This window comes from Lynx canadensis, chromosome C1 (genome assembly GCF_007474595.2).
Source record: "Lynx canadensis isolate LIC74 chromosome C1, mLynCan4.pri.v2, whole genome shotgun sequence".
In the NCBI taxonomy this organism is placed as follows: Eukaryota; Metazoa; Chordata; class Mammalia; order Carnivora; family Felidae; genus Lynx; species Lynx canadensis.
In genome coordinates, this window is record NC_044310.1 from 216,812,358 (window position 1) to 216,834,938 (window position 22,581).

Here is a 22,581-nt window from a genome sequence, read left to right on the forward strand (position 1 = left end):
GATGGCAGATGAGGGGTTGGCTATCTCTCACCTTCCTTTCCTTCCCCCTTATTTTCTCCTGATAGTTAATTTCGGAGGAGAAGGGAACCAGGCCTCCCAAATGCCGAGGGAAATGGTCCCGCTGAGCGTAAGTGTAAGGCCATATTTAGATGTATTGGCCCCTAGAGCCTCCCCGCGGTAGCTGCTTCTCCAGACACCCTGAAGGGCGGGCTCCACCAAAATGAGAGAGTGACAATCCGGAAAGGTGAAGGGAGGCCCAGGGTGACAGGTGACAGGGCTCCAAGAGGGGGGACTTCAGCAGAACACGAGGGGGCAAATTATCTGATGCGTTGGAAGTTGCGAACAATGGTCTCGGAGGCTGGGGATAGACATGCAGAGTAGGACCAGCGGGGGTGGCATGAAGGCCAAAAGAAACGTCCCCCCCAAGTAGCAGCTGTTGTTGCAGACACACCTTGAGTTCTGGTGGCACCCACAGCTGGCCCGTGACCCAGCAGTGTGACGTGCGCGCTTCCTAGGTCCCCAGCGAGGCCTAAGTTGCGGAAGCCGCTCGCCCTAGGCCACTGTCCCCACCCATCCACCTCCACCACGCCCGGTGTTTCTGATGGTGATTGCTCTGCACTGCGGTTTGTAAAGGACTTGACTTCTCAAACTGGGGGGGTGGGGGGGGGTGGGCAGAGGCTCCTTCTCACTGGGGGATGGCTTTGTTTGCTCTCCCTGGTTGTCGGGAAGAGAAGATGAGAAGGGCACAGAAAACACAAAGCCTCGCGTGTCTTGGGCACCTAATAACATGACAGGGCTACTGCCTTGACCTCCTTCCTCCCCGATTAAAGTGGATGCCAAATCCTGTGGACGCCACCTTTCCCCCCAAGCTTCCGCCTTCGTTCAGCATCCCATGCGGCGTGGGACCCTCGCCACTGGTGGTAAGTGAGAGAATTTCGGGTGGCGCATGGACGTTTTTATTTCATGTAACTAGCATCTCCAACCCGAAAGGACATTCGGGTTGCTGGCCAGGATGAGGCTCAATTTATTGCAGGGTAAAAACCACAAGTCAATGAAAAAAAGGTGGTAAGTAAATAATAGGACCAGTGCTGTCCAGACAAGACCAGAAGTGGGAAGGAACCACGGGCATGGCCGATGCTCGCAAAAACTCGACTTCACAAGCTTACTGCATTTTTCGGGAATTACCGAAGGGCACCAATGACCGGGGTCATGCTGACGGGTCATTCTGTGTTGGGATTCATCCTGAGGGCGGAGGGGAACCAAAGGAATTGGGTAATTGTTCTTGTAGATTGTACTAGAAATGCTTGAAAGACGAATTCCTACAGGTGCAGGTCTAGTCAGATTATCGCTGGGCTAATTAGGCTGAACAGTGGACAGAAGAATTACGTGTGGGTTTCTGGAGCACCTGTCTTGGTCTAACAGGATTAAAACATTTTACTGGACATACGGTATTGATTTTCTTCATTGAAACGGCCCAGGACAAATCCCTTTCATTCCCAGCAAGAGGACGTTCAGCTGAAGTCCCAGGGGTTCAAAACCAGCATGGAGGTTTAGAGATTATGTTCTCGTGGTATTCATATCTGGCCCTTTTACTGATTCGATGCCTTTTAAGCGACTCAAAGGAATTTTGCAGTAGAGACAGACAGAAGATCTGGGCTACAAGCCGCATGTTTTCAGTCTCTCATGACTGAGCACCTCATTCTTCCCCACCCAGGCGGGGTGCTAGGGCTGGGGGTCATGCTGGGTGGACAGGGTGACACGTATATTCTCCTAAACCAACCTTTGTATACGTTATTTCCTTCCTCCATCGTAGGAAGAAAGACACTCGGTGACATTTTCCACCCCTCATCTTCTTCCTGTTAAAGAAGAATGGTATTTTGGTTAATTACAGCCCCACTTTATCTGTTGAGACTAGAAATACAAGTGCACACATCCTGGTGAATGGGCTACGATAAGGCACACAGGCTCCTTCCTAGGTTACGAGCAAAGGTCCAGCCCCTTGCCCACCCACCTGGGCAGTGTTCCAGCTGGCCCGTCTGAGCAGGCAGTGCTGTGTCCACGAACTGGGTGTGGATGATTCTAGAAACTGAGCCCTGCCTGCAGGCCTGCTGAAGCTCCCCTGTTTCTCACCCCTCCTGGGGCACCCCATGCCGAACTTGGTCCTGTTGTCTTATGCTCTGGTTCCTTCTTTGCTCTGAGAGCTGATCCCCAGCCTGAGTCCTACTGCCTCCCCTCACGGGCTTGTCGGGACATCTAGCTGCCCGGAACGTGGAGGGGAAGTGCCCATCTTCTTTCCCATCAGAATTCCATTTTCCCATCTTCGTTTGTGGAAAATTCCTCTTAGGTCTGAGGCAAACGTGTCCTCTTCTGTGAAGCTGTGCTGGATTCTTCCAGGTGAAAAAGACTCTCTCCTCACTACGTAGGATTTACTTATACTTCCTGGCCCCAGCAGACACTGGGAAGAGAGATCGTGGTGTGACATAATGGGGCGGGGGTCCGAAAGCATGCTCAGTGAGCGTCCAAGAATCCCAGCCCAGGAGAACCTGAGACCCTGCACATTAACAGGTATTAGTGGCAGAGTTCAAACAGGGCCACATCTGTTACATTTCTTGAATGGGGGCATGGGGGCACCTGGGTGGCTCAGTCAGTCGAGTGCTCGACTCTTGATTTCGGCTCAGGTCATGATCCCAGGGTCATTGGATGGAGCCTTGTGTTGGGTTCCATGATCCCAGGGTCATTGGATGGAGTCTTGTGTTGGGCTCCATGCTGAGTGTGGAGCCTGCTTGGGATTCTCTCTCCCGCTCCCTCTGCCCCTCTACCCTGCTCATGCATGCCCTCTCTCCCCCCACCTCTAAAAAAATGGGGTATGCATTCGGCATATACCTCTTAACATATAGGTTCAAATGTCAGATCGGTCACTCAGTGGCTATCAGATAATCTGATTATTTTTTTAGGGTCTGTGTCCTCAGGGTAGGGGTGGGGGTAGGGTTACTGTGATTTGGAAGAGACTGATTATTTCCCACTCAACGGATTCTAGACCCACAACCGAAAATCAGCCCAGGAGCTCTCATTGCTACTAACCGTGTTTTAAAATAAAAAGGCACCAAAATAATATGAGAGCTCTTTGCAAAAAAATTAAGCATCTCATAACTATTTTCAAGCTTGAAGGTAATTGAGGATGCCATTTTACTTTTCTGCTCACACTGTTCTCTCAATTCCATGGAGATTCAGAATCAAAATGATTCCTGCCTTTTCAGGCTTCAGACTGCTGTTCCTTCTTACATAGAAGGTATTCAGCCCATCTGAGATAACCCACAATGTGAAGTCAAAAAATGGGTAGCTGTGTTCTAAGTACATCGGTCCTGATTTTCTCTGGTGGCACCTAGGCTTAATTTTTGTCAGAAAAATTGTCCTGGCCATTATGACGGTGGTAAGAAATATGCCACGTTTCTCACAACAGCCCTCCAAACCGCCAGCTGATGTCCTCCTCCGAGGCCCCTGACCACCGTCCGGGCTCCACACCTACAAGCGATGCTTTCCCAGTGGGGGCCTCTTTGCCGGGAAGCCCTTCTTACCTCTGTGCACCCGGCTCAGCTCCTTGCCCTTTAGGAAGACTTAACTCAGGGAAAAGCCCAGCTTTCTCAGCCTCCAGAGGGTTCACTTAAACACTCCTCTTTGTTCCTAACCTTTATCCTGACTTCAGCATCCCATTTCAGGATGCCACAATTAATGGTCACTAGAAACATGCAGCGTAAGGAACAATTAGTATACATCGATGCCTAAAGAAGTGTCTGGAAGGATATACACCACCATGTTAATGATGACGGGTGGCGGGTTCCACGCGACCTTTGCTTGTTTTTCTCTCTTTTTTTTTTAAATCAATAACCCGATTTCTCCTCCTCTACCCTGAACTTGTGTCGCTTGAGTGATAATTGTTATATATTGCTTGATGGGGGTAATTAGATGAGCATTCAGGGGGATGGGTCTGGGAAAACCAAGTCCTAGGGCCAGCAAAGGACTATCCGGGGATTCTCCGGTCTTTATTTCTGACGCTGAATGGAAGGAATCTCCGTTATCTTTCTGGCAACTCGCATTATGGGAAATCAGGGTCCAGTGAAAACGCTCAACCTGAATTATTCTGGTTGATTCAATCAATCAATCAATCAATCAATCAAGCATCAGTCTGGTCCCGTCTTCTGGTTCAGAGGGTAGCGGTAACCATCGAACCCTGCACCGGTCCCTGTGTGGCTGTCTGTTCTGCTGGCTGAGCAGAGTCACGTGGGTTTTAAGCCTTCTTGATGGAGGCCATTTGGGTGAAATGGTTTTCCTCCCCTTCACACTCTCCTCGCCCCTGAAACCCTTTGCTTCTCCTGGCTTCTCCCCCAGCATTCTTTGCTGCAGAGAACCCTGGCCTTACTCTATTGGGCAGCATCTCCTCCCTGCCTGCTGCCCCGGGACCTCCCCCAGCCCACACCATGGGTGCATTCCCCCCGTCCCTGAACACTTAGCTCTATCCCTTCGTAAAATCCTTTCTCGACTTTGTTGATCATTTGGCAATTTCCTTAAGAAGTATGTATATGAGCTGCCCTCGGGTCTCAGCCCGAGTCTGTCTGCTGTTGGTGATCTGCTTTCTGCACCTGCTGGCCTGCGCTCCTCTATAGCCGAAGGAGCTCTGCGTCCCAGTGACGTGTCCATCAACGCACCTTTTCCTCAAGCATCCTCCTTGGCTTTTCTGGAACATTCCACACAGTGGTTCCCACCCTTCAAAGAACCTCCTGACTTGTCTCCATCATATTAGTTCTCACTTCTCACGGTAGCTGGGCGGAGGGGACAGAAGGAGAACCTTCCTTTCGTCCTTCCAGAAACTCACACAGTTGGAAAAGGAAATGGCAGCCTCACTGTCTCCAGGGTGCCGAATGTCTCCCTCCTCCCAGGCTGCTGCCTTCTCTCACTGGTTTCCCCTCTTCCTCCTGCGCTCCCCTGTGGACGCCATTCAGATTCTCCAGCTTAACCCCACACTGGTCTTCCCACAGCCCATCCATTCTCCCGTCCTCGATGGGGGCTTTCTGTGCAGGGGGGCCTCTTGAATCTTGCCAGAGTTTGTCTGGAATTTCCACTAACCATGTGATGCATCCGCGTGGGTGTCCCACCCTCCAATCTGTGTCATTCTGAAGCCAGCTCCTGTCTTTCTGTCCCTCATCCTCTGTGGCATCTCAGCGAAGACACCTGGCGTCCACCTCGACTCCTGACCTCCCTCTCGTCCTCCAACACCCAGCCCAGGCCAGTCACCCTTCTTGATGTCTCTAGCATCTGGTGCATCTTTGTATCCCACTACCTCCTCCCAGAACCTTCAGGTGAACATCCAGCATTCCTTTGGAAAGAACTACCGCCCAGCTCTTGAGCCCCAAGCACTGTTTGGGTGCTGATCGGAGTCCTGGTTTCATCAGGTCGCTGGCTGCCGGGCTGGGTGACAGGGGGCAGAACGGCAGGACGGGAGGAGGCAGTGGCGGCCACGAGGCTGTGGTGGTTCCCCCACCCCAGGGATGGGGAGACCCGGGCAGACCTGGGCTATGAGTGTGAGCTCCTGAAAGGCTGCTGACAGGCCATGTTCTCGGGGAGGCCTCCTCCGTTGTCTCCAGGGCTGGTGGAGACAACGCTCCCGCTCTTTTCTGAACCAGCAGCACTTTCCTTGGCCCTTCTGCATAACCAATGATGTCCTTTCTGGAAGTGGTGATTTTTGAGCTTTTTAGATAGGAGGAAACATGAAAAAAACTCACACACCTTCTTCTTAGAGTGATACGCTTTCATGTAGAAGTTTATGTACAATTGCAGGGAGTCTATCCTTGGGGTCTCCGTTTCCTGGGTTACAGCTCCTGTCCCTACAGCTCGAGGCTTCTTATCTTCCTCTCTCGCTGTCCTTCAGTGGACACAGAGGATGCTCAATACGGACATTTCCACAATGACACCTTTATTCCTGATACCAGCCTCTGGAAATTCACTCACTTTTCCATCCTTGTGAAGGAGGACAAAATTTAGTTTGAAATACCCTAACATAATAGAAGAGGGTGGTTGGCTCCATGGTTCACTAGGGAGCACCTGCTAGGGCCAAGCGGTTGGAGAAGAGGCGCTGTGGTCACGGAAAGGCTGGGTGGCCCTGCAGACAAGCAGAAGCTTCTCAAGCTAATGGTGCTGCATGTGGGTACCAGGCTCTTCCCAGGATTTAGCACGAAGTTACGTGAATGCAGAGAGGACTCTTCAGTATCACATGACCGTGTGGTCTGGGCAGGTAAAATCCATTTAAGATAGTTCCAAATGGCTTAACATATGGCTTGCAAGATAACAAAGAGAAAAGGGTTGTAAGGATGGATCGCATGGTGGTCCTTCTCTGGGTTTTTGTTTCTAAAGCCAACGTGAAGTCCACACAGACGACTGTCAAGCGAATGGCGTGATTCTGACGTTGAAAGCACGTTTGCAAAGCTTGCTGTTGGCTTGCAGAGAACGTTCTCCCGACCAGACTAGCATTGTCCTCTATTACATATTCTTAACAGGGATGTCCTCGTCTGCGATCCTTAACGCTTTTAGAGATGATTTTCAAACCAAAGATAGAAAGGAAGACTAATTTTTTTTCTTACTGTTGAAATTTTGAGAATTCTTTACGTATTCTAGATGCTAGCCCTTTGTCAGATCTATAGCCTGCAACCATTTTCTCTTTATTTCTTCGTCCTCTTCCCAGAGCAAAAGTTTTTTTTTTTAATTTTTTTATTGCTATTTTTTTAATGTTTGTTTATTTATTTTGAGGGAGAGCGAGCGCAAGTGGGAGAGGGGCAGAGAGAGAAGAGGAGAGAGAATCCCAAGCAGGCTCTGTGCTGTCAGTGCAGAACCTGACGCCATGAACTGGGAGATCATGACCCGAGCTGAAATCAAGAGTCAGACGCTTAACCAACTCAGCCACCCAGGTGCCCCTATATTTTTGAAAAAAATTTTATTTTGATAAAGTCCAATTTATCAATCTTTCCCTTTGTGGATATTTTTGGCATCAAATGTAAAAACTGTTTGCCCAGCGCTAGATCCTGAAGATCTGTTTTCCCTCTTTGTACCTAAAGGTTTTAGTTTTACATGTAAATACATGATCCGTGTTGAGTTAATTTTTGTATAAGAAAAGATACAGGATAGAAGTTCGTTTTCTTCTCTAGGGGATGAAACAACTAATTTTTGGAAGCTCATTTTTGAAGGTGTCTATGGTGCTTTTATGTTTTCCCTTTACTTGCGCTGGTGAAGGTGAACGAGCCATGAATCAATCTCCTTGCTTCTGTCCTTCAGCATCTCAGCAGAGAGGGTCTCCAGACGGATCCAGATAAGAAATGGAAAACTTTCATGCTTTAAGTGTTAACTTGTCTGCGACGTTTCTTGATGAAATGGTCAAGTGAATGTAGGACCACCCGCCACAATTGTTCTAAAATGCTGTGCACGATTTACGGAGGTCCACCCTGACGGCACTCTCTCTTCTCATGCCATCAGCCCTCCAGAAAATTGGAAATCCAAGCAGGGACACCCAAACCCCTTAAACTTCCTTCCGGTCATCTCCAGGTTCAAACATCTCAAGATACCACAGGGACACTCACTAATCCTCAGAGTCCTGAATGACAGAGTGTCTAAGGGGAGCTCTGCCCGGCTGCACTAGGGTTGCGGGAGAGGTGTTTTGGGCAGGGCACTCTGAGACTCTCTTATGCAGATGGAGGGGACCCCAGGAAGGGGCTGAGGAGGGAGGGGAGGCAGTCATGAAAGGATGACCATGGGTATTTGTGAGCCAGGCCAGGGTGTCACCGTTCTGCTCACTATGAGCCCAGATCTTTGTACCACCAGCTGGATGTGCCTTTCCTTCCTCATCATTTTTGCAAAAAATCAACAAGACAAACAGAACTCACTTCACTCACAGCCTTGTGGATGATGTCTGACTTTAAATGCGTTCTCCGATGGAGATGGACGCAAACTTCAGAGGAGCTCCGGCCCCTGGCCCACACTTGCCCTTGGGTGGAACCTGGGCTTGCACGGACCCTGCTTCCTGTCTCTTGGGACTCCCTGCCTGGACCTAACAGCCTCCCTGCCTCCATCACTTCCCCACCCACAGGCCATCCCAACCACGGTCGTGAACCACAGACCTTAGACCACAGCTTGCACAGCTTAGGTCTGCTCAGGTCACTACCCCAGGGGTGACTCTCATCTTCTCCAGAAGGTTCCGCCAAGCACCTGCAGGCCACGCTCCAGGCTTCCCCAGCCCCACACCCCACACCCTCCCTGGCCTCTGTCTTCCTTGCTCTGAAGTTGTCCTCTGGTTCCTTGGCTCAGCGATGGCCTGGAATCCTGCCTGGAGCCCCTGACCCCCATGCAGCCTTCTGATTCACTCACCTCCAGACCTTTGTCAACAGCTCCTCTGTGGCCACATATGCTCATTTATAGCCTTTCTATGGACTGACGAAGCTTGTACTTGTGTGATATGTTGACAAGAGTCTATTTTCCATTTGTAGAGGTGAGTGGAAATATTCAGATAATCCTCAGGTTTTTCTCTTTTTAATATGAGGTCTTTCTCAAGTTTTCTGACCATATATATGTATTGGCAATAGAGAAGCGACCAGGTTTACAAAAATACCTGAGGGATAATCCCACAGCTGTGCCACCATGAAAGAGTTAGGGGTGAGTCAGCACGAACACAAGCGAAGTCAAACCAGTTTCCCCTCTCCCCTGCCTTACTCTTGGACCGGGATGAATTCGAGATGTCTGTTTCTACAGGTCAACATGCCAGTTCTCACACACAGGAATGCTTTTAGATGCTTTGGGGTTGATTCTAAATTAAGACTCTTAAAAGTCAATACAAAAGGTCACCGGGTAGACCTGTACTTTTCATGAATAGATTCAGTTCTAAGTAGCTCTGAAGGATTTTTCCCTTCATTTCCAGCCACTTCGCAAATGCTGATGGATTCAGAGTTTGCTTCCTGGCCCAAACTGTTCATCATGAAGTGACTCTTTAATTGCCAGTTAATAAAATACCTTCGCTCAACAAAGACCAGATTGTATAGCTGATCATTTCAGATTTTTTTTTTTTTATGGAACACGCTTCATTAACAGTGAATTTTTAATTTGCAAGTGTCAAACTCCCTAATGCATATTTAGAGCAAGAGAATGCTTAGAATAAAATTGAAATCCTTCCAATTGTCCTTATTCTCAGGCACCGCTTGAAAAGTATCTTGCAGCGTGTGAGGGGGGGGGGCTTTAAAAATGAACTGTATCAAGTAAGCTCTCTTCTTCTCATTTTATTTATTTTTTTAATTTTTCTTCTGCAACACATTAGAAGCTTTGGGACCCAAGCAGAGGAGTAAGGGACAACAGGTGGCCTCGTGGGTTGGGTTCCCTGGAAACACTCAGATGGAGGCCGAGGGGGTGATCTACTGGGAACACCACCCACCGGGAGGGGAGCAGCCCCGGGAAGAGAACCAGATGTAGCTGAGCCGTGCTACCCCTGGACGTGAGCGGTCAGCTGACCCCACAGGGAGCCTGGGAGCTGGGACAACCCTTCAGAATGGCCCCACGGAGGGGGGTGGGCTGTCCCTGGGTGGTGTGGCCTTGGAGCAGCAATTCCTGGGGTGGAATTAGATGAGGGGTCAGCACAACACACTGGGTAGCTGGGGACTGAGCTGGGGTTGCGGTGGAGCGGGTTGTGCCCCGAGCGAGCTGTAAGAGGTCTCTCTTCTCTTCAAAACAAGAGCACACAATGCAGCGTGGTGAAGGAGAGGGACAAAGACGGATGGGGGCAGGTTCTGTCAGCCACGGTGCCGGAGAAGGGGAGAAGAACCTGGCAGAAGGGGCAATTGTCTCCAGCTGGGTAGCTGCAATCGTGCAAGGGAGATTTTTTTTTTTTAAAGTTTATGTATTTATTTGAGTGGCGGAGGGGCAGAGAGAAAGGGAGAGGGAATCCCAAGCAGTCTCCGCGCCCTCCGCGCAAAGCCCGACGTGAGGCTCGAACCCACACACCGTAAGATCATGACCTGAGCTGAAATCGAGAGTCAGACGCTTAACCGACTGAGCCACCCAGGCGCCCCGCGCAAGGGATTTTTAACAAGAGGTTGGCCTTCATCACCACCACCCGGGACTTGCATTTACGTGGAAGCTGGGTATTGTCACTGTGCATTCACCAACAGTCTCCTTTCTCCCCTGCTCATAGTTTCTGACTCCTTGGTCCCATCACTTGTCCTGGAGTATGCAGCCCGCCCCGTGTCTCTCCCGAATCCACCTCTTGGAACAGGAGGAGTGTGGCCGCTGCTACCTGAGCGACAGCTGGGTCTCTGCCCCTGGACAGGGTCACAGACGGACCATCGCCCTTAAGGATCCGTTCTCCTGAGTTGACTGAGATCAGGGTTTTGGTCAGCTGTGAAGAAGGAACTGTCTACACAGAAATGCTTCTTTAGACATAATCACGCTTCAGGACGATGCCAGCTTCCAGCCTGAGCTCCACCCCCCATAGAAGGAGTTTCTGCCGGGAGAACACTGCCCTGGGCGCCCACCTCTCCACGTGCTTGAAGGTGAAGACCCCGCCGGTTGCCTCCCCAAGGCAGCAGCACCTGGTGAATCCAGCCACGGCCACCACCTTCCCCCTTGCACGAGGGGAGGCCTGGCCCAAGGTGACACTGTTTGAACTCTGATTTCCTTTGGATAGTAAGAAGGAAAAACTCCCACTAAAAGGTAGCCACCATGTCAGCGTGAAGGGATAAATTTGAACGAACACACTTCGGTTAAAGCAGTTAAGATTATTTTGACTTTGCAGTGGTCCTCTGGTTCGCCAGCATTTTTCCTGATGTCCACCTTTGAGGAAAGACCGGAGGGATCACTGATTTCGAGGAATAAAAATTTCAAAGGTATCCCATGCATGAATAAACACGTACAGGGTCCGAGTCCTTGAAACCACTCTTTATCCTAATATTTATTTACTACAAGTCACAGAGAGGATGGTGACGGGTGATGGAGCAGAATAAAAAAAAATACTGAAAAACAGTTGGTAGGAAAGAACGGTTGCCTAGGAAACGAACGTCTGCCATCTCCGGAGGGGACCAAGCTGCGGATTCAAAGCAAAAAAAGTCACTTAAAAGAAAATTTCTAAAATTCCAAATTCCTCACCTTGCTTTTTTCCCTCGTGCTTTTCTTTTCCTGATCTTCCTTAGGTTTCTTGGGTTTCTTTGCCTTCTTTTTATTCTTTTCGTTTTTCTCCTCCTCTTCTTGGCTTGCAAGAATATCTTCAGTAACCTGGTAAGGAACACAAAATGAGCATCGTGCTTTAATGGAGCCCCATCGGGATGAGGACTGGTTTTCCCGTCTGGAGGAAGTATGTGTGCTGATCAGTGCCCCCTCCCTCCCTGCCTTGCTCTGGGGCCCAAGGCAGACCCTCGTGGGGACATCGCTGGCTGCTGGCTGCCTCTGGCTGGATTTATCGGGCAGCCGTCGGATCTTGGGGGCGGTTGAAAGGGAGGCTGGACATTTCTGAACCCAGTCCCGACGCAGGAGAGCTCACGGCTTCCTAGTGCCAGACCTGCTTACACTTTCCCCAGTGGAGCTGAGGCTACCTTGGTTTCCTGCCTGGACTCCGCGGGACAGGCGCCTTTCCAATAACTTTTCTTTTCTTTTTTTTCTTTAAATTTTTATGAAAAATTTTGAAAAAAAATATTTTGAGAGAGAGAGAGCGCGCACGAGCAGGGGAGGGGCAGAGAGACAGGGAGAGAGAGAATCGCAAGCAGGCTCTACACTATCAGCACAGAGCCCGATGAAGGGCTTGATCCCACGCACCGTGAGACAGGCTCCAGGCTCTGAGCTGTCAGCATACAGCCCGACCGGGGGCTCGAGCTCACGAAACACGAGATCATGACCTGAACTGACGTTGGACACTTAGCCACCCAGGCGCCCCTCATGATTGGTTTCTTTCACTTGTGGCTTCATTTCTATTTCCTACAGTGACAAAACGCCATTTATTCTTCCCAAATTTTCAATATCTTTTAAGAAGTACCTGGTTCACATCAGATTAGCTTCATCAGAGAATTAGTAAAGGTTTGTGAAAAATCACACAATCCCTTCTGTACAACAGATGTTTGCTGAGCTCCCATTTGCTGTGGCCGAGAGCCATGAATTCTGGGAGATGTGAGGGTGCCAGTGATAGGACCCATTTCCTGTTAGACCCTGGGGCTCCACCCATCACTGATCATGTGACCGAGACAAGTGGCATGACATCCCTAGGACCTAGTTTCCGAGTTTCATTTTCTGAAGTGAAGTCGGTACTCGCGTCCATTGCATATATGATAAACCAGACATGGTCCTAAGAGCGGCACAAAGACGAACTCATTTACTGCTAAATGCAGCCCAGGGATGGGAGCTGTCACCAACCTGTTTTGTCGGTAAGAGAACAGGGCACAAAGGGTTCAGTCATGTGGCCAAGGACACACAGCTGGGGGGTGTAGAGCTGGGATCCAAAGAGGCACTAACCGGGATGAATTTCACAACACAGAAAGGAACGAGGCAAGGTGTGCCCAGCGTAGGTCGATTTATCCTATCATACAAAACGCATATAGTTCAATAAAAAAAAAAAAATACTCTCCAGTTTCAGGATCCAAACATATGTCGTCCAAGTAAAAAAGACATATGAGGGAACGCCCAATGCCAAATTGAGGACAGTGGTTTCTTCTGGACGGCAGGGTATGCAATTAAACCAAAAGGCTAGTAGCATTTCACCTCTACTACGTTGTAGTAAATCATCCTCCTGGGACCAGGGCTGCTTGTTACACCTTGTTAGTGATTTACGACACTGCTGACGTTTATTTTCTAGTATTATATTTTTGTTATTTATACCTACGTGGCTTTTAGGAGCTTAGTTCAAACCTTTAAAAATATAAACGATACAGCTTTATTGTGAACCAAGCAGGATATTCTGGTCCCATCTGGACTTAAAAACAACACCACCACCATAGTCATTAGTCATGTGCCCTACTTCCCTCTATCCAGAGGTCTGCCCATCCCCTAGGCTCTAGTGAAGCTCTCGGTGGGATGAGGCTCACAGAAAGGGTGCTGGGGAGGGTGAGAGGTGACGTATGTGTTGCACACATTATATGGTAATAAAAAGGGTGTCTCTGGATGGAATTAAAAGTCTCTTGTCCAAGTAGCAATGTTTTCCTTGGGGATCAGGCTCGCCTCAACTCAGAGACCCAAATCATGGCTGCTCAGGACTTTTACGTTTGGAGCACTTACGGAGCATGAATATTTTTTTGGTCCTTGGAAGTCTGGAAGCTTTCAGAAACATAAAGACAATTTTCAAAAAATAGCCCGATGTATAAAATGTGAGCGGCTATACAAAATGGTGACATCCTTATTTGTGGAACATACAATTCAGTGTATCTTTGAAAGCCTTTTCCATTGTATTATTTATTTCCTCCATATCCTTAGTTTATTAATTTGATGAATAAATACATTCACATGGCCCACAATTCAAGAACGACAGAAGAGCATGTAGTGAAATGTTCCATTCCCATGCTGTGAGCCAGTCAGCTTTCTAAAGCCAGCCTCAATTCCTTGGAGATACTTCTGGAGACATTTTATATAGCTGTATGCAAATATATGTGCACACACACACACACACACACACACGGCTGTGTTATGTTTGCCAATGGTGTGAAATGGTGTGTGATTGGAGTTTGTCTTTTTTTTAAGCCAATGTTGGATTTATTTTGTTCTTGGTTTTTTCTTTTTTTTTAAAGATCTTTTTTTTTGAGTGAGAGAGACAGTGTATGTGCTTGAGAGTGGGGGGAGAGGGTAGAGAGAGAGAAAGAAGAGAGAGAGAGAGAAGGAGAGAGAGAGAGAGAGAGAGAGAGAGAGAGAGAGAGAGAGAGAGAATCTTAAGCAGGCCCCCTGCTCAGCCTAGAGCCCGACGTGAGGCTTGATCCCCCAACCATGGGATCATGACCTGAGCCAGAATCGAGAGTTGGGCGCTCAACCAACTCTGCCACCCAGGTGCCCCTCCTCTTGAGTTTCAACCCTAGCAAAATCTTCCAAAGTACACAAATGTGTACACAGGTATACACACAAACACATAATGTAAACATAGACTGGTCATTCTATACAAACGTCAGTGTATCGTACCCACTGTCCTTGTGAACTTCTCTCCTGATAATGTCCTGGCCGTCTTTCCTTCGCAGTGCGTAAAGGGCTTCCTTGTTCTTTTTTTTATAGGTGTAGTGTCGATTATCTGGCTGTTCTCCCATCGATGGAGTTAGGTTGTTCCCCATTGTTTGCTTTCACTAGCAATGCTGCACGAATAAGTGCATGCAAATATCATCTGGGAGGTGTGTGGGCCTATCTGCAGGATGAGTTCCTAGTAGGCTGGGTCAAGGGTATGTCCATTTGTAATGCAGTCCCACTGCCCCCATCGGGCTGCCAACTTCTACTCTGCAGCAGTGCAAGGGGGTGCTTCTTTCCTTATATGCTCTGACACGGTGTGACCCTGTGTATTTATGTTTGCTACCCGAACGGCTGAGCAAATGGTATGTCACTGGAGTTGTTTCTCGATAGCAGTGCTGAATTTATCTTGCTCACGCTCTTCAACTTTAGCAAAACCTCCCAAAGTCAGAAGGACCCTTTATTGCTTTGCTAAGGCAGCCGCCATGTTTTCAGGAAACTGTGGGGCCTGAGGGCCAAATCTGGCCCCACCACCTGGTTTCTTTCACAATAATATAATATATCATAATGTAATTTTTTGAGGCATGTTTTACATAGCATGTATTCACACATTCCAAGGGTACAATTCAATTGTTTTTAGTGGATACACCAAGTTGTGCAACCATCACCATGAATCCGATTTAGAACATTTCCATCACCCCAGTGTGAGCCCCTCATGTCTGTGGTCAGTCCTTTTGCTTTTCCTTCACCCCTTGACAGGCAAATGCTAATCTCCTCCCTGCCTCCATACAGTCACTTTATCTGGATGTTTCCTGTAAATGGAATCATATAACGTGTGGTCTCTTATGTCTGGTTCCTTTGCGTTTGCATCATGTTTTCGAGGTCTACCCATGTTGTGGTGTATCTCAATTGATTTTTCCTTTTTTATCGCCAAATAATATTCCTTTGCATGCACGCACCACATCTGCCCTATCCAGTTACCGCGTGATGGATATTTAAGTTGTTCCAAAGTTTTGGCTATTATGAATAATAGTCTCATGAATGTTCATACATAAACTTTTTTGTGTGGACATATTTTCATTTCTCTTGGATAGAAGCCCGAGAGTGGGCTGCTGGGTCATTTGGCATCTTTATATTTAACTTTTTTTTTAAAGTAGGCTTCAGGAGTGCCTGGGCGGCTCAGTCAGTTAAGTGTATGACTTTGGCTCAGGTCATGATCTCACAGTTCATGAGTTCAAGCCCCGTGTCGGGCTCTGTGCTGACAGCTCAGAGCCTGGAGCCTCCTTCAGATTCTGTTTCTCCCTCTCTCTGCTCCTCCCCAGCTCAGGCTCTGTCTGTCTCTCTCTCAAAAATAATAAATAAAAAAAAAAAACCTTTAAAAAAAAACTAGTGAAGTAGGCCTCATACCCAATGTGGAGCCCAATGAGGGGCTTGAACTCAGGATCCTGAGATCAAGATCTGAGCTGAGATCAAGAGTTGGACACTTAACAGACTGAGCCACCCAAGCACTCCTATATCTAACTTTAAAGAAACTGACAAACTTTTCTCCAAGTGGCCCCACCATTTTGTGTTCCTACCAGCACCACAGGAGGGTTCCCTTTTCTCTGCACCCTCAACATTTGTTATTGTCTGTCCTCTTGATTGTCACCATCTTAGTGGGTATGAAATGGTCTCATTGCAGGATTTATTCATTCATTCATGTATTTATTATTTATTTATTTAAAGTTTAGTTAACATACAGTGCAATATTGGTTTCAGGAGTAGAATTCAGTGACTCATCACTTACATACAACACCTAGTGCTCGTCATTACAAGTGCCTTCCTTAATGCCCGTCACTATTTAGCCCATCCCCCACCCACTTCCGTCCATCAATCCTCAGTTTGTTCTCTATCATTGAGTCTTCTGTGGTTTGTTTCCCTCTCTTTTCTTCCCTCCCCTTTCCATATGTTCATCTGTTTTCTTTCTCTCTTTTTTTTAATGTTTATTTATTTTTGAGAGAGAGACACACAGAGTGTGAGCAGGAGAGGGGCAGAGAGAGAGGGAGACACAGATCATGACCTGAGCCGAAGTCGGACGCTTAACCGACTGAACCTCCCAGGCGCCCCTCATCTGTTTTACTTCTTAAATTCCACACGAGTGAAATCATACGGTACTTGTCTTTATCTGACTTCTGACTGACTTATTTCACTTAGCATAATACATTCTAGCTCCATCCACGTCACTGCAAATGGCAAGATTTCACTCTTTTTGTTGGCTGAGTAATATTCCATTGTATATCTATATGCCACATCTTCTTTATCCATTCATCAGTTGGTGGACATTTGGGCGGTCTCCATAGTTTGCCTATTGTTGATAGTGCTGCTCTAAAACATTGGGGTGCATGTATCCCTTCAAATCTGTATTTTTGTAACTTTTGGGTAAATATCTAATAGTGCAATTGCTGAATCATAAGGTAGTTCTATTTATAGTGTTTTTGAGAAACCTCCACACTGTTCTCCAGAGTGGCTGTACCAGTTTGCATTTCCACCAGCAGTGCAAGAGGGCCCCCCTTTCTCTGTATCCTTGCCAACACTTGTTGTTTCTTACGTTGTTAATTTTAGGCATTTGGACAGGTGTGAGGTGTTATCTCATCACGGTTTTGATTTGTGTTTCCCTGATGATGAATGATGCCGAGGATCTTTTCATGTGTCTGTCAGCCATCTGGATGTCTTCTTTGGAAAAGTGTCTATTCGTGTCTTCTGCTCATTTCTTCGCTGGGTTGTTTGTTTTTTGGGTGTTGAGTTTGATAAGTTTTTTATAGATTTTGGACACCAACTCTTTATCAGCTATGTCAGTTGCAAATATTTTCTCCCATTCCGTAGGCTGCCTTTTCGTTTTGTTGATTGTTTCCTTCACTTTTCAAAAGCTTTTTATCTGGATGAAGTCCCAATGGTTCATGTTTGCTTTTGTTTCCCTTACCTTAGACGACATGTCTAGTAAGAAGTTGCTATGGCCGAGGTCAAAGAGGTTGCTGCCTGTGCTCTCTTCTAGGATTTTTTCCTGTCTCACATTTAGGTCTTTCATCCATTTTGAATTTATTTTTGGGTATGGCATAAGAAAGTGGCCCAGTTTTATTCTGCACGTTGCTGTCCAGTTTTCTCAGCACCATTTGTTGAAGAGACTATCTTTTTTCCATTGGATATCCTTTCCTGCTTTGTTGAAGCAACTGTATGTTGACCATACAATTGTGGGTTCATAGCAGTTTTAAATTTTATCTCCCTAGTGACTAATGGTGTCAAGCATCTTTTCCTGTGCTAATTAGCTATTCATATACGATCCATTGTGCATGGTCTTCAAGTCTTTTGCCCGTTCTTTGACTGAATAGGCTTCTTATTGAGACGTTAGAGTTCTTTGTTTATCCTGGATATAAATCCCTTTCCAGATATGTCTGAAGACATATCTTCCCCCAGTCTGTTTTTGTCTTTGCATTTTTTTGATGGCATCTTTTGAGGTGTAAAATTTTTGAATTTTGATGAGGTTCAATTGAGCAATGTCTGTTAGTTCAGTTCTAATTTGCGTTTCTGTTATAGGCATGGGGTTGATAATCTTTTCATATTCTGAACATCTTTTATTATGTTTCAAACCCATTTACATTTTCTTTTCTGAGAATTGCCTGTTCATATCCTTTGGCTTTTTAAAATATCAGGTTATTGATCTTTTTTTTTACAGATCTGCAGGAGCTCTTTATATATGAAAACAATGACCTCCTGTGTGTGATGCTTATTACAAGTAATTATCCTACTGTGTCATTGGTCATTGGACTTCACTTGGGGTTGGTTTTGCCACGTGGGTTAGAAACTGTGTGTGTGTCATTTAAAATTTCATTTTTTTCTTCTATGACTCCTGGGTTGTGCGGCAGAGGTAGAAATGTCTTTTTCACTCTGAGGTTATGACATTTCTTCCTTGGCTTCTTCTAGTTCTTTTGTGTTTTTGTTTCGTTTGACGTTTACATCTTTGATCCATCTGGAAGCATTCTGGTAGAAGCTATAAAGAAACAGGGATTTAATTTTCTTCTTTTTTTCAGATGATGACCTGCTTATTCTAATACTATTTATTAAGTGGTCTTTTCTCCCCCTTACCCAAGAAAGGTGAGATGCCATCTTTATTATGGACGAAATTTGCGTAAATTTGGGTATATTTCTTGATTTCCTATTCTTTTCCATTGATGCGTCTTTTTAGTTATTTGCCTCTTTCAATGGGCTCTTTAAAAAAAATTCTTTTCAACCGACTGAGCCACCCAGGCGCCCCTAGGAAAAGAAATTAAAAAAAAAATTTTTTTTACATTTACTTATTTTTGAGAGACAGAGGGAGACAGAGCACAAGTGGGGGAGGGGTAGAGACAGAGGGAGACACAGAATCTGAAGCAGGCTCCAGGCTCAGAGCTGTCAGCACAGAGCCCGACGTGGGGCTCGAACTCAGGAACCGTGAGATCATGACCTGAGCTGAAGAGCCGAAGTTAGACGCTTAACTGGCTGAGCCACCGAGGCCCCCGCAATGGGCTCTCAATGACACGGTTCAATACTGGGTAGGGCTAGTTTCTTCTCATTACATTGTGCTTTTGGAATTTTATTGGTTATTCTTGGGTATTGACTTTCTATTTAAAGTTTAAAATCAGGTTGGTCACGGGGCATCTGGGTGGCTCAGTTGGTTGAATGTCTGACTTTGGCTTAGGTCATGATCTCACAGTTCGTGGGTTCAAGCCCCACGTCCGGCTCTGTGCTGACAGCTCAGAGCCTGGAGGCTGCTTTGGATTCTGTGTCTCCCTCTCTTTCTTCCCCTCCCCTGCCTGTTCTCTCTCTGTTTCTCTCAAAAATAAATAAAATAAATATAAATTAAAAAACAGGAAAATCAGGTCGGTCACATTCTGTGAGGCCTGCCCACCCCACCTTCACCATAATGCCACTGGTATTTTTGTTTGGATCATAGTACACGTACAGATGAAGTTTGGGAGAGCTGACGTATTTATGGTGCTGTGTATCCCTGCCTAAGAACACAGGGTGCTTTTATCTCTTGTCCTCTGCATCCCTCACAGTATTTTGAACTTTTCTTCACATAGAACACACATTTATTATTAAGTTTGTTCCTGGATGCTTTATTGTTTTGTTGCTGTTGCTGTTGAAAACGGACCGTTTTGTTCTGCTTTCTTTCCAGCTGCTGTTTGCACACATGAACGCTTTTGCTGTCTGTAACTCCCCGTCTTCCTTCTCGTACTGTGTGAAGGGGCTGTTCAGTTTATTCTCATTGCTTTTCTAAGTGTAGAGCAAACCTGCAAAAAGTGTTCGCTTTGCCTCTTCTGTTCTAATTTCTCTATCTCTACGTTCTTTCTCGTGTCCCACCGTGCTTGATAGATCCTAGGGGACAGTGGTGACAATGGCCACCCTTGTATTTTTCATGACATTGGTGGAATTGTCGCTTGTGAATTTCATTAAGCGCAATATTAGATCTTGAACCAAGAAATACTTTGTCATGTTAAAGAAGTATCCCTATATTCTGATTTTTTTGTTTTGTTTCATAATATCACAAATGGCTGTTGAATTTGTTTTTTTTAATATTTATTTTAACTTTTATTTATTTATTTATTTATTTATTTAAAAAATTTTTTTTTTTTCTCAACGTTTTTATTTATTTTTGGGACAGAGAGAGACAGAGCATGAACGGGGGAGGGGCAGAGAGAGAGGGAGACACAGAATCGGAAACAGGCTCCAGGCTCCGAGCCATCAGCCCAGAGCCTGATGCGGGGCTCGAACTCACGGACCGCGAGATCGTGACCTGGCTGAAGTCGGACGCTTAACCGACTGCGCCACCCAGGCGCCCCAACTTTTATTTATTTTTGAGAGAGAGAAACAGCACGAACAGGGGAGGGGAAGAGAGAGAAAGACACACAGAATCTGAAGCGGGTTCCAGGCTCTGGGTTGTCAGTGGTTCTGGCGTGCTGATATTTCGGTTTGAATTTTTGCATTAAAACTTGTAACGAAGACTGGTCTGTGGTTCTATTTGTCCTCAGCCTTTCTGGGGAGTTGGTAGCAACGGGATTATGCTCACTTCGTAGCAACTGTTTGCACTGTTTGTTTTTTACAAACATAAAGTTGACTCTTTACGTACATGCGACCATGCTTGTGCTTGGCCTGTCTCTTCATCCTCCTCCTTCCGTTAGCGACAACTGTTACGACCTCCTGCAAGATTTCCACGTGTGCTGCCTGAGGTACACGACGCACATCACTTCATCTAACCATCACATCAGCCCCGGGAAGGAGGCACCGCTGGGATGTCCATTTGCAGAGGAGAAAACGGAGGCGCGAGGGGAGGCTGCGGATGTAGCGAGTGCTGGGACTCTGGTTCATCATCACTACGCTGTCCCCAGTCTTCACTCACCCATGTTTAAAAGTCACGCTGCCTCAGGGCGCCTGGGTGGCTCAGTCCATTAAGCATCTGACTCTTGGTTTCAGCTCAGGTCACGATCTCGTGGTTCATGAGATCGAGCCCTGAGTCGGGCTCTGTGCTGACAGCGCGGAGCCTGCTTGGGATTCTCTCGCGCGCTCTCTGCCCCTCCAGGGCTCATGCTCGTGCTCTCTCTCAAAAATAAATAAACATTAAAAGAAAGTCCTGCTGCCTTGCGGCTGGCCTCCTTTGCTTTATTTTAATGTATTAACTGGAGATCCTCAGTTTCTTTTGTTTTTAGTAGACCTCAGCCCTACTTGTGAACGTCTCTTGTACACGATTTAGACACGGCACCAACTTTCTTCCTCCTGAGATCACTCCCTTTCTGAACTAACATGAAATGCATTTGGGGCCTGGCCGTGGGCTTTCAGGACACAGCATGTGCCTGACAACGTAGCTGCAGAGACAAGACCTAACCGTGTAAAAACGAGAAATGGCACCAAGTCGAAATGATAGCCACTCAAGGCAGGGTTTGATGGGCTGGGGGGGGGTTATGTGGTCGCTGAGTTCCGAGGAGGACAGGAGTCTGCTGGAGGGCGGAGCGAAGGCTGGGGAGCTGAGGTCAGCTTCTGATGGGGGGGGGGGAAGAGCGCTTCCCTTTGACCCCGAGGGCTCACTCAGGGGAGCACAGGGTGGGGTGGGAGGTCAGTAGTGCTGAGGGTGAGAAACCCTGACCTGTAGCATGGCTTTTACCTCTGCATAGTACTTCGTGTTCCTTAACTGGGTCCCTCCTAAGAAGCATTAGTCTGTTTTCTTCATCAGTGCTACAAATGGGGCAGACACGGACAGCTGGTTCAACCATGTGTATGGCAGGGGGCAGCAAATCACACCGCAGGGGCCAAATCCGGCCTGCTGCCCAGTTTGTAAATAAAGTTTTATCGGAACACAGTCATGCCCATTCATTACCTACTGTCCGTGTTCACTTTCATGCTGGGATGGCAGAGTTGAGCAGCTGTGGCAGAGAATGTTGTTCCATAGCCTCAAATATTGACCATTTGGCCCTTTATGGAAAAAGTTTGTTGGCTCCGATCTACGGCAACTTGTCTTACCATGTGCTTGGAGTAAATTCCTTGAATAGCGTTTATGGGTCAAAGAGTATACTCATTAAACATTTCATATTTACTTGGCCCACGTCCCTCAAGAATGTCATGCTAATTTACGCATTTATGTATCCAGCCACAGTGGATGAGAGTGGCTTTTCTCTACATGCTCACCAACTCCAGTGATGACCGTGACTTAAAATTTTTACCAACCCTATAGGTGAAAAGAGATATAGTGACATTATTTTACATTTAAGTCTCGATGCTAGTGAGTTTTAAAATTTTTTAAATTAAGGTAACATTTTCCCCCCTTCTTTTCTACTGGGCTGTTTAGATTTTTCTTATTATTTTCTAAGAACTCTTTATGTATGAAAGATAGCTACTGTCACCTATGTCGCAAATATTTTCTCCAGTTCATCGTATGATTTTAATTTGAATTATGCTATATATTTGTTTGCCATTTGAGCTTTATGTAGTCAAGTATACCAGCTTGAGTGTATCAGTATGAGTTTCACTTTTAATGGCAATGCTCGTAGTACTCTACTGTTGGGTATGATGCAAATCTTCTCTTGGTTTCCATGATAAATACGCTGAGGTTAAGAATGGTTTTCCTATTGGGGCGCCTGGGTGGCTCAGTCAGTTAAGCGTCTAATTTCGGCTCAGGTCATGACCTTGCAGTCCGTGGGTTCGAGCCCCGTGTCAGGCTCTGTGCTGACCGCTCGGAGCCTGGAGCCCTCTTCGGATTCTGTGTCTCCCTCTCTCTCTTTACCCCTCCCCCACTTGTGCTCTGTCTCCCTCTGTCTCTCAAAAATAAATGAATATAAAAACAAAAAAAAAAGAATGTTTTTTCTATTTATAGTT

General features: G+C 46.8%; 1 protein-coding gene across 1 annotated transcript in view; it reads right to left on the reverse strand.

The window, feature by feature from the left end:
• IQCA1 (IQ motif containing with AAA domain 1) overlaps nt 1–22,581 on the reverse strand; it is a 117,888-nt gene that overhangs the window by 28,186 nt on the left and 67,121 nt on the right. Inside the window, exons 8-9 of the mRNA XM_030323789.1 lie at nt 11,167–11,292; nt 1,781–1,856 (exon numbers count right to left, since the gene is read on the reverse strand). Of these exons, the coding sequence (XP_030179649.1) occupies nt 1,781–1,856; nt 11,167–11,292 (202 nt within the window). The remainder of the gene's footprint in view (nt 1–1,780; nt 1,857–11,166; nt 11,293–22,581) is intronic.